Source organism: Tiliqua scincoides, chromosome 4 (genome assembly GCF_035046505.1).
Source record: "Tiliqua scincoides isolate rTilSci1 chromosome 4, rTilSci1.hap2, whole genome shotgun sequence".
Taxonomy (NCBI): Eukaryota; Metazoa; Chordata; class Lepidosauria; order Squamata; family Scincidae; genus Tiliqua; species Tiliqua scincoides.
Window position 1 is genome coordinate 105510555 of NC_089824.1, and position 12758 is coordinate 105523312.

At 44.0% G+C, this 12758-nt stretch overlaps 1 protein-coding gene across 1 annotated transcript in view; it reads right to left on the reverse strand.

Annotated features, from left to right (window-relative positions):
• Nucleotides 1–1601: 1601 nt before the first annotated feature.
• The window catches only part of DIAPH1 (diaphanous related formin 1), a 97900-nt gene continuing 86743 nt past the window's right edge, over nucleotides 1602–12758 (reverse strand). Inside the window, exon 27 of the mRNA XM_066624521.1 lies at nucleotides 1602–1774. Coding sequence (XP_066480618.1) covers nucleotides 1602–1774 — 173 coding nt within the window. The remainder of the gene's footprint in view (nucleotides 1775–12758) is intronic.

The following is a 12758-nucleotide window of genomic DNA, read 5'->3' on the forward strand; positions in this document are numbered from 1 at the left end:
TCAAAAAGAAAGAAAAAAAGGGGGAAAACGATTGTTCTATGCCTACGGAACGTATATTTCAAAATGAAACCTACATTTAAAAAGAAAGAAAAAAGGGGGATAAACGATTGTATACCTACGGAACAGCTATTTCAAAATGAAACCTACATTTAAAAAGAAAGAAATAAAGGGGGGGAAAACGATTGTTGTATGCCTACGGAACGTCGATTTCAAAATGAAACCTACATTTAAAAAGAAAGAAAAGAAAAGGGAATAAACGATTGTATACCTACGGAACGGCTATTTCAAAATGAAACCTACATTCAAAAAGAAAGAAAAAAAAGGGGGAAAACGATTGTTCTATGCCTACGGAACGTATATTTCAAAATGAAACCTACATTTAAAAAGAAAGAAAAAAAGGGGGGAAAACTATTGTTGTATGCCTATGGAACGTCTATTTCAAAATGAAACCTACATTTAAAAAGAAAGAAAAAAAGGGGGATAAATGATTGTATACCTACGGAACGGCTATTTCAAAATGAAACCTACATTTAAAAAGAAAGAAAAAAAGGGGGGAAAACGATTGTATGCCTACGGAACGTCTATTTCAAAATGAAACCTACATTTAAAAAGAAAGAAAAAAAAGGGGGGGAAAGATTTTTGTATGACTATGGAACATATATTTTAAAACTAAACATAAATTTAGAAAGAAAGAAAAAAATGGGGGAAGATTGTTGTATGATTATGGAATGTATATTTTAAAATTAAACATAAATTAAAAAAAGAAAAAAGGGAAAAAAGATTGTTATATGATTATGGAATGTATATTTTTAAATAAACATAAATTTTAAAAAAGATAAAAAAAGATCCTACACCATACTCAGACAAAATGATGACCTCCCCCACAGTGAATCAAAAGATTGTTTTTCCCCACTGTTAGGTAAGAAGTAAAATGATTATGCTGCTACTGCACAGTATAAGAGCTGGTGAAACTGTAAATACAACTAAGATGCCCCATAAGATTTCCTGTTATAAAACAGTGCCAAGGGAACCAGTTCAGGCCCTCCAGCTCTGCTGGAGGGGGACCTTTTAAGAAGAGAGAGGCTTCTGGGGTATGCAAATAGGCCAAGCTGCCCAAGGTATCAGCAGCTAAAAAAAAGTCCTGGCTGAGGCAGTTTGTTGATTCCTGCGCTTTGGCAACTCTCCATGCAGGGAAACATGTAGATGGCTGGGGGTTCTGGCCTCTCCCCTCTGTTTTCTTTTCCCTCTCAGGATCACTCCCCATCCGCTGCCTGCAGGGAAGGGGGGTCCAGCCCAGCAGCATCTTTCACCTCTGCTGCAAACATGGTGTGTGCCTTGCAGAAAGTTTTGCAGCTCTAATTTTCAGATAGATAGAAGGCAGGTGGCAGATTCAAGATGAGATGATCACAAGGCTCAAAGATGTTGTAAAACAGCCCTAGCGGGGGCAAGGCAAAAGTTATTACTTTAATTGTTTCTTTGTCCCAAGCCCATAAAAAATAAAAAAATAAAAAAAAATAAAAGATTGCAAAGTGACGCAGTGTCTGACTCCTCTGTAAAAATGTGCTTGTGGCAAAGGCTTTAGTCACAGCCTGAAGGCCACTCTAGTTCTGACGGCTGCTTGCCCCTTTAGACTCAACAGGGTCTTCTTCAGCAGGGACGTCTCCATCCTCATCATTTCTCCGTACTTTTCTTGGCTTGCTTGCACCCAGGGCATCTTCCTTGGTCAGCTCCGAGGCTAGCAATGAGGTGACAGCGTAGCCAACCTTTCTGTTTGCTGGAGGAGAGGGGAACAAACAAAGAGAGGTAAGATGCCATCCAAAGGAACTTTAGAGCAAGCCTGTACTGCAGGACAGGCTGCTACCCTCTGGTGCATACTGACATAGAAGAACCAGATAGGAAGGACCAAAATCAGGTGGGAATAAGCCAGGAAGCCTCCTCCAAATATACTCCCATCAGTAATCATTCATAAGAGGTACCACCTTCAGTGGACTAGCAAAGGAGTCACAGGCAAGCTAGTACCCTTAACCCTCAGCTGGACAATAAATGTACTTTATTGATCTGGCACAGAGGCTAAACATTTCCCAAAGTGAGTCACAAAAAACCCATTACCTAGGTGGGTTTCACTGAGCATTATGCCATCTCCAAGGAGGGTGACGACGACACACCCAATCCTGTCTTCAGCATTTTCTTTTGACAGTACAGGGATATAACAGCACTAGGACACTGGGTGTATAATACCCTGCCGTGTTAACATCAACCGTTACATAATAGCATTCAGATTTAATTGACCCTCACCATTTTTTAAACACAGAAAAACACTGTTTAAAATAGACATGAATCATATTAAGAGCATTTCGGGGGTCCATCAGGACTCTGCTAGATGCACAGTATTTTCAGCTTCCCATTCAATGCAAGTGGGTAAAAATAATCCAAATACTATCAGCAAATAGGAGTGCAATTTATAAAAAAATTTACAGGGTGGGCATGAACCACCACAGGGCGGGATAACCTGAAAAAGGCACAATTTCTAGATCTACCTCTGGGCCACCTACTTTGGCTGAGAAAGCTGCCGAGAACTCTGCCTACATTTTCTGATTCATAGACTTTAATAAATCATGTAAGGGAAAAATGTTTCATGCTTTTTTGTGAGATTCTACCATAGCCCAGCCTTTCAGGTTGATACCAATGAGCAGACTTCCCCTGCTCCTCACTCCTAGATCCCACTGTTCCAATCCAATGATCTTAATCTCTAGTCCCAAAACTCTGTTCAAGAAAGGACAAATCTTTCATATTCTGAAGGTGACTATGGAAAGATTTGCATATTAAGCTAAGCAGCTTAGAGGTACATGTTAAGAATGTATGTTTACAAGCATACCAGAGAATTCACCACAAGTATTTCTGTTTACCAAGAATAGCCCCTATTTTCTGGTTGCTGTCCCTTGGAAAAATGGATCCTTTGCTCCCCCAGTTTGGATCCAGAATGGCTTCCTGTGTCTCTCATCTGACCGAATACCCTCCCACTGGTGCCAAGAGGAGCTTCTCTTCCATGTCAAACAGCTGTCTGGGGACCCAAACAGGATCAGAACCATAATGGAGGCCAAGGACTATTGTGTCTCATCTCCGTGCAGTTTCAGGCCAAATTGGGCTCCTCATACCTGCCATTTTTGAAAGACAAGCCTGTCAGTGTGAATGATGGGCTTAAGGTGACATCTAGTTTGGCACAGGGTGGCGAACAGATGCATCTCGCCTCTGCTGCTAATAAAATAAGTGTATGCAAATGATCGCCAAGGTAGCATGCAGTGCACAGCCTGTTACACTACAGCTGCTGTAGTACTGAGCTGCTGTACTGAGCTGCTTGCCGATAACATTTTTTAGTAGGACAATTATGTTTTTAAGTATTTCTTTATCCAAAAGAATAATCATCCTCTTCGTTGTTAAGAGCAGGACAGGGTAGTCTACTGAAGGCAGAACAAACTAATAGCCTGCAGTCAAGTAGTCAACATCTTTTCTTAGTATGTAACAGAGAAAGGGTTCTTGCCATGAGAACAGGGATGTTGCAAGCAGGTCCCTAATTTCATCTGTTTGAGGCTATGTCAGGGTTGGAGGTAAAAGTGCTACCTAAAAACCCAGCAAGATAGACTGCACAGGGAGAATAGACTATGAAAGATACCACAGTGATACAAGTGGGGATATTTTGAGGATAATACTTGCCCTACCTTGCAGGGCCCTTGAAGGATTATATCAAGGTAATACGCACCAAGCTCTCTAAACGTGCTATACATTGCTAATCATCCTTATTACTGAATTGAGAGTTACTTGAGTACACACACTTCTTACAAGATACAGTAGTCCTAGTTCTGATTTAGCCTTTGAGGGCTCATCTACATCTAACATGCCAAAGGGTACAAGAAGATCCCAATGGCTTGCTTGCTTGCTGTAAAGCATTATCAGGAGGAGGTGATTTGAAAAGCAGTGCATGTGCGGGAGTCCCTTGTGCCTGCCTAACTGCCTCCAGGGTGGCGCAAAAGTGCTTTGTGGCATTTTTGCGACACCCCTGGGCCGGCACAAGGGACTTGCGCCAGCCGAACTCCTAGTTGGGATTGCACCCTTAAGGCTCAATCCTGTCAAACTTCCCAATGCTGATGCAACTGTGCCAACAGGGTGCATGCTGCATTCTGTCATAGGGGGACAATCATGGAGACTTCCTCAAAGTAAGGCAACATTTATTCCCTCACCTTGAGGCTACATTGGCACTGCAAAGTTGGATAGGATTGGGCTCTTAGCTATTTGAATGCTCGCTGCCGCCCCTTCTATTTCATTTTGATTTTACATTTTTTAAGTACTCACTCCCCCTTAAAACCAAAAAAAGAACCAAATTTTTATATGCATGAAAATCTTGGTTTGGAAAGAGGGTATGTGGGGAGGAGGGTGTTGAGAAGCAGTGGTTTATTGACCTTATCAGTTCCCAGAAAATTAGCACTGGGCACACAGCTTCTGCTGCAAACATGCACAAGTCTGCATTGCCCTGGGTTGTCGGATCAGGCCCAGGGAGGGGAATAGGCTCTAGCACATGAGGCTGCTGCTGATCCCATCCCCACCTGGGATCTGATCTGCCCATTTCCACTCTCCCCTGCCCCGTTACAACCCCTCCCCACCCTTTCACTGCCCAGCACTGCTTGCCACATAAACTTACCAGGTCCAGTGCCTACTGGGTCATCTGCTGGTGCACCAAGGCGAGCACTGCACTTTTAATATTTTATACTAAGGACAGCATAACAGAAAAGTTTGGTGCAAATGAAATTTAAGAGCTGCAGCAATCTGATTCAAGCAAAAGCAGCTGTCTAAAAAAGGATATTCAGAGCTGTTTTTTCCTCTAAGACCTTACCTTTTTTTGTTAATGTCTTTGTCACAAGGATACATAAACACTTCAGTTAATCCTGAAGTGTAACATGGGGCACTTGGCAAAGCAGTTCCCTGGAATGCACATTACTCCCAGGAGAAGGCAGTTAACTCTTCAAGCAGAAAGGAAACACCCTGAGGGCCAAAATCCTCACATGGTTACAGGCTTCAGTTTAGCTGAGAGCAGTAGCCATGCAGGGCTGCAATTGGAATCAGGATTTCTTAGATATGCAGACAGAGAGTATGGGGTTACAGGCTGTTTAACTCTTTTTTACCTTTGTGCAGTTTTTCTGCTGAGTCTCTCCAAAAAGGCTATTGCAGGGGTGGCCAAACCGTGGCTTATGAGGCACATGTGCCCCTTCAACATAAAATGTGCAGCTCGCAGAAATATGTTGGCATGTTTAAGCATCACTCATCCTTTGACTCCGAGACATGCTCAGTACAGAGCAGTGATGCTCTACTAAAGTTTTAATGTAGTTTTGGAATGACGTCTTTACATCTTAATTTGTTGAGAATGTCAACTCTCCAAAAAAAAAAAAAATCACCCTGGACTTAATGGACCTTGCGAGTTCTTGCCTCTGTTTGTCTGTATCTCTGATGCGTAACTCCATAAAGACTGAACTGGTTCACACTTTAGAAGGCTAGGTCTGGGAGCTCACATTCTCTCCACCTCCCATTCCAATACGAACAACACTGTGACTCCAGAGCATGTCCTACCAAGATAGTTCCACACCTGTACACATTACATACACAAAAGGAATTGATGGTGCCTTCCAGCTTCAAAGAGAAAACACAGGTACAGGCATCCAACTCACTAGTATGATGCCCAGACAGAAACATACGTTAAGCCGAGAAGATATCTTTTAACGTTTGAGATCAAAGATCACAATACTATAAGCATCCTGTAGGACCTTGGTTTGAGGCTCATAGGCAAACAGGCAGGAGAGGAAATGCTGGTGTGGTCACTTTTGGCCCAATAAGAGTCCCCAAAGTATGCAGGTCACAACAGACTGTGGCATGCAAAGAGAGGAGGGACCACACCATTATCATGCAAAGACCTTTCTAGTGCTAAAAGTGACTACAAGTATGTACCTTACACCATGCACAGATGTGCCCACTAAAAGCACCTACACATACTGTACAACACACAGATCAGGACTCATGCAAGGTATACACTTTGACGTTACTCCATGTGCACATGCGCACATGCACACAAACCGGTCCACACACTGAAGCTTGGACAGAACATTTGCGGTTGGGGAGAAAAGTGCTGAAGGGAAGAGGAACAGAGGAGAACAAAGCAGTCGCTGGAGCTGATGAATTGAGATGCTGCAAGTTTCACCAAGTGTTCAGTTTCGGGTACATTTTTTGCATCGCCGACAGAAGTAGATATTCAAACCCATGCAAAGGGTGTATGCAGTGGGCCTCACAAGAACAACATATTCAAACTGGAAAAGGCCTTTTGCTACAGGGACCAGTCTCCCAGCAAAGCCTTTCTCCTTTGCATATGGTGCACTGCACAGTGGCCGCAAACCTGCTTCTGCAGTCATCTCTATCCCTGCTGAAAACATTTCAGGTAACAGTTCTTCATCTTTTCATACACCTCTCAAAAGGCTTATTTTACCTACACTGACTCAGTCCCTGCAGCTTTGGACTAAAGAAACTCATCTTTTTCTTCACACCCCTATCTGTGATCCCATCTGCCTAATAACCTGCAGGATCTCCTACTCCTGTTGCCTTCTTGTCTGTTCACCAAGGTCCAAGCTTCAGCTCAGAGCCAACCGACATGTTAATAGAGTTCTGTGTACCTTCCCCAAACTTTTCATTTTCCTGAAGTGGAGACTCAAGAGGCTGCAATAATGAGCAAAGGGAAGATAGATGGACAGGGATTTCTTAATCACTGGCTGCTGCTGCTGCACTCAAAACTGCCCCCCCAACCCCAAAAGCTTTCTTTTACAGACACAGATAGCGGATAGGCCTCAAGACCCCCTTCCCCACCTGTCTTTCCTCTGCTCCTGACTGCAATCTTCAGCGGCTGCTTTTCATTAAAAATGAAATTGAGGGAAAGTTGCACAGAATGCCAGATATGTGGTCTGCTTCTTACCAGCGGTGGCGTAGCCTGGAATGCCGACTGAGGCCGCCTCAGGTCCAATAAGCACAGCTGCTTATTGCACAGCTTGCACTGTTCCTTCAAAAGTCTGCAAAAGTGCAGGGTTTCTGGTTTGATTTAATGGGACCACACAAAAGAAGGATCTCCCTTGTTTGTGCAGCACATGTAAATCCAAGTTCTGCACTTTTTGTGTTTGAAGAAACCACCCCTGGAGCAAAGTAAGGAAGTGGGTGATCCATTTGTGGCTTGCTTTAGCAGGCGCAAAGTGGATCAGTGCGGGGGGTATCCACAGCAGGCGGGAAGGAGGCAGTGGCAGCAGCCGACTCAGGGTGAAGGGCACCCTGAATTTGCTCCCCCCCCCCACAATCTGCCCCTAATACAAACTGCATCATCTTGCCTAATGGATGCTCTGTCCATGCTTTAGCTCAAATATGTTCACACCACATAGTAATCCTCTGCTTGTATTCTTAGGCTCCAATCCTAAACTCACTTGCTAAGAATAAATCCTGAACTCAACAGGACTTACTTCTGAGTAAACAAGTGTAGACCTGTGCTATCGGTATTCCAATTGCTTTCCCGGAGAGAGAGCAATCAATACCAAATTCCAACTTGTGAAGTTAAACTAGTGCAAATCTCACTCCTGAAATTACCCAGTCATAAGTTAGAACCCCCCTCCTCAGAAACTCAATGGGAGCTTCCTTCCCAGGACAAAGAGCAGCTGCAAAGGGGTGAAAGGATGGTGGAGGAGATCCAGATAGGGACTGCAGCAGGGCCAAAGGGTTAAAGTCCCCCCCATGCCATAGTCCCAATCTAGATGGGGTCTTCATGGCAGCTGCTTGATAAACAAAAATTAAGAGTTTGAACGCAACTGTCACATGTACATTGATTCTCCACTTCTTCAACCTCACACTAACAGTCCATCAAAACCCCACTCCTACCCTTGGCAAACACTGAGAACTGCTTCCTGTAATTGAATTTGTAGAGCATCCTCTGAAGAGTCGCAGAGGTGTAAATATCTGAATCAAGTAAAAAAAAGAATCCAAGTTGTCAGCTAGTGGCTGTCTGGCTAATGGATGGTTCAGTAACGGAACTGGAAACACTGCACATGCCAGTGCAGAAGGTGAAAGAGGAGAAAAACAGCAAGACCATAGCCTAAGAAGACCCACCACAAGAAGAAAGTCTGATCTGGGCACTCAAAAAAGCTCACCAGACCAGGTGAGAGTTGGATGAGGAAGGGCCATTTCAATCTCATCCGGGAACAGCATGGAACCCAGAATCTGAGGCTGCCTGTGTTTCAGTCTCCTCTTTCAAGCTTCCTTGCCTGTAGCCCATGAGGGGGTCACACACAAAAGGAAGGGAGGGGACAAGGAACATGAACATGCCCACACAGGTTACCCGCTCGGGTGTGTCCTCCTTCACCACCTCACAGAGGGACAGGAGAGAGCGTGCTGAGGAAATAAAAGAGGCATCCATCAAATTACTTGGCTAAGAATACTTGGAAGCAGCATCTGCCCTGAGCAAGAGATCCGAGGCAGAATGAAACCCTTTTATATTATGCCAGAGCCCTGGCCCTTCCTTAAACCAAGACCTTGCCCCTTAGGGTACTACAGATGAGAGATGGCCCCAGATGCATCTCATCAGTTCATGTTTTTGGAGTTTACTTGTCCCTAATTTTTCCATAAAAGCAAAAAAAGAAGAATGTCAGGGTCACACAATTCTACCATCTTGCACTGGAGTGAATGCCAAAGCATGCACATAAAGCAGGTAATTAAGCAATTTTTCCACTATGGAATAAGAGGAGCCATTGCATGGAACAAAAGTGAGATCATATACAACAATACCTCTGATAACACTGTGGATATGTTCCTGGAAATGTATGAAACAGCCTTATAGGAGATCGTTATAACAGTGTTCTAATGCAGATTTGTTCACAGTACTGTACTCACCAGCACATTAGGTCAGAACCTGCTGTGTGACTACCACTACAGTCACACTTCCTACATTACAGAGATGGAAGAGGATGAAGGAGCAACTTCCAGAAGGGTGAGACAGGTTGTGACTCATCCTCGGTTACTACAGTTTTCGTGTTCAGGCATCTAGGGTGATGACCTTACCTGCTGGTTCCTCTCCTAAAGCATTTGGAGAAGAAGCTATTGGCCCTGTGCGAGCCAGAATATGCCACTTCTTTTGACTAAAACCACAGCACAGACAGCTGTACTTTTCTGCACTGAACTTCTGAATCTTATGGAAAACTTACGAATTTTAACTTTTTTTTATATACTATAAAAGTTACAACAACACAGTCCTGGAACGAGCTGGAATCCCTAGCATGTACAGAGCGCGATACCATAGTCTTTCGAGACTGAAGGTTGCCAACATGACATGATAAAAATTACGCTTAAGACAAAGCTATAGAAGTGTTATATGAGATGTTACTTATGTCCAAACTGGAAAGAGTTCTAAGTAAAGCTTATTTCTCACTGAGATGGTTTAACTGTGTAAACCACAATGTTCATATGACTGGGATCATATGACTGAAAGTTCTTAAAATAATATAAATTATAAGAACAAATTTAAAAACCAGCTCTTTTTTACTCCCTGAAAAACCTTCAGGGAGAAGGTTAGGCATCTAAAGTCTAACCTTCTCCCTGAAATGCTATTTTCTATGTGAAGAGAATATTTCTGTTTGAAGTGGCATTCAATCATGAAGTGACACACACAACCTCTACACACTTGCAGTCTGAAGTGATATAGCCCAAAACAGGTTCACCACCTCAATGAAAACTAGGCCTAAGCACAGACTAATCTGTGGAGTTTCTGAAGCCTGGTATTTCAAATGATTAACTGGGTGATAGTAGCTGGTGATACCAGAAATATTTATGTACTCTAGAATCTAAATGATGGCTTTAAGACCTCCTTTTCAGAGAACGTAAGAACCGGCCCATAAATGTACTGTCCTGTCCTGTAATATTCTACGGACAAGTTTCATCCTAATAAAAGAAAATATATTCTACAGAAGAAGAGGGGCAGGCATGTTAGTTTGCTGCAATAAGTACCGACATAGCATTACACTTAAACTTTTGTGGATGGCAGACCCCAAAAACCTAACTTGAAATAAAACTGGTTCGTTTTTAAGGATCTAAATTCTAAAAGACACTGAGTTGCTTTCCTTTACAACTAAGGAGAGTAAAGCCAGAAGCCAAACTCCTCTAAAAAATGAAGTTAAAAAATTAACTACACTCACATTGGCCATTCCTACCAAGCAAGTCTGCACCGAAAAAACATTTTCTTGGTAATTGTTTATTCTGTCAAATATGAGGGTTCTGGAGAATATGGCATTAAGGAGCACATATGTGTTTGAAAATAAATTTACATTAATCTGCAGAAAAGTATTTGGTGTTGTTTAAACCGTTTACTTTTTTCCCCCTTTTCAGTTTTTTAAAGTTAGCCAGAATTGAAACAGATTCTGAGAATCAAGAAATCCTTATTAACTTGAACTGTAACTAAACCCATATTGTACAGTTCGACCTCAACTTCCTGTGGGATAGAAGCCAAGCTGATCTCTTAGGACCAGGTAGTAGTTCACATCAAGAACCGGCTGAGGGCCCACAACCATCAGGGTGTCCACTGGACTGGGCTAACCAAGTTCAGGGCCTTACCCCAGGGGCCCACCAACCAGTTCCAGCTGTGTTGCCAAACCAACAACTCATACACATTTGCACTCTTGGTTGCTAATCCTGAACCCGAAAAAAGCCTATTCATGTGATTGTGCCATGAAATCACGTTTCATGAAATGAAAACACATTTCCCTCATGCACACCTCTCCTCATCTCCAAAGCACCTCTTGCAAACCCAGATTGTTGTGCAATGAAGCTTTCTTGAGAATCTGGGAAAAGCCAAGTTCTTGCTGAGCTTCAAGGGTTCGCCTCCAAGAAGTAATACTAACCAGACAAGCTTCCATCACTAAGAATCCTGAAGCCCCAGTAGCAAAACATTCCTCCATTTCTGCACATTTACAAAAACAGCAGAGGCCACAGCAGAACAGCACTCAAATTGCAGCATGCCAAGGAAACTGCTCCATATTTAGAGGCTGACTCCTGCAATATACCGGGAGACTACTGAGGAAAGCCAAGTCACTGCAGAAGGCAGTTCAAGTTTGCATGAAAAGGATCTTTTTTGCTCTTTCTCCCTGGCAGGGAGAGCAAGTCTTCTGTTACTAAAGCAGGAAAAAAAATTGAAATACTCAAGCTGTTCCTGAGTCATCAGAGAGGCCCCCTTGCCCACCCCTGCCTAGGCACACTACTGCCCCCTGCTGCTGGAACATGCTCCTGATATGAAGAGGCTACACAGGAGAAGCTAAACCAGGGAAACCACATTATTGGTTGACTGCCTTATTATCTGAACTCCATCTCCACAAGAGCAGATGGTTTGCATGATGTCAAGGCTGCAGACGGGATGACAAGATGAGTAATCAGAATCAGAAGGCCATCTGAAGCACCAGGCTGAAACCATGACTGCAGGACAATTGCACAGGCTAGCTGCAAAGGGAGAGACACAAGGCTATTTGTCTGCTCCCCATCCTGCAGCCGGCACGCCTTTCTTGATGAACTAGCAGGGACAATCTCCCTGCTGACTTCCTCCACAATAGCTCTTTAAAGCTATTCAGTGGAACTCACAGAAGCCTGACTGCTTTTTCATTCCTTTACATTCTACCAAGAAGCTGCCAGAGCCACTGAATAGAGACAGCTGCTTGTCAGCAATTGGGGGGGTGGGGGTGGGGGGGAGATCAGCTGACTGGTTGCAGTGACAGAGAAACCTCCCAAATACCTTTATAAGGAGAGACATATAAGTGCTCTTGAAAAATGGACAATTTTAGCAACCATAGGAGCCTCTCCGGAGAAACATACACTTTAGAGAGCTCATCAGTATGTTTCTGCTATACCTCATTAAGTTTGATCTCATTAATTTCATAGCTCTGAGCACACACGAGCAAATTAAGGGTGCAATCCTAAAGCATCCTTGGGCTGGCGCAAGTCTCTTGCGCCAGCCTGGGACTGCTGCAAATGTGCCATAAGGCACATCTGCACCGACTTGGGAGTTGGGGAGGCTGGCGCAAGGACGCGTGCCAGCCTCCCTGTGCTGATGCAGGCTCCGGGCCCGGTAAGTTTGCACCTTACTGGGCTTTCCAAGATGGTGCAGGGTTTGGGGGGGGCATGGGGATTGTGGGGAGGAAGCATTTTGGAGCAGGAGAGGGTCGGTGGCAGGTGGTTCCATGATTAGGCGGGCGGGAGGCGGAATCAGGATCTGGCTCTTAATCCAGACCCTAGCCCTGTCCTCGGGCAGCCCAGGGCAGCGCTGGGTTACTCGGATTTACACCACCTCTATAGGTGGCATAGATCTCGTAGCCCCATTGGGGCTGCTGCAGCGCCACACAGGGTAAGGAGGAATTATTTCCCCTTGCCTCAGGGTGAGCCACAGCCAGCCCCAAACTTGCACTGGATACAGTGCCTGCCTGTTCCAACACAAGTTAGGACTGTGCTGCCAGTCTCGTAGTTGGGTATATCAGAAAAAACACAGACGGAAGGTCAGCGTTCACAAGTTACCAGAGTAAGTACCCCATGAATATATGAAGATTTATACTGACTCAGGGACAAATCAGATGCGACATTAAGAACACTATTGTCTCTTGCAAACGTTCTTCTGTCAAAAATAGACTTGATCCGGTTGAGAAAGTGCTATGGGCAGCTTT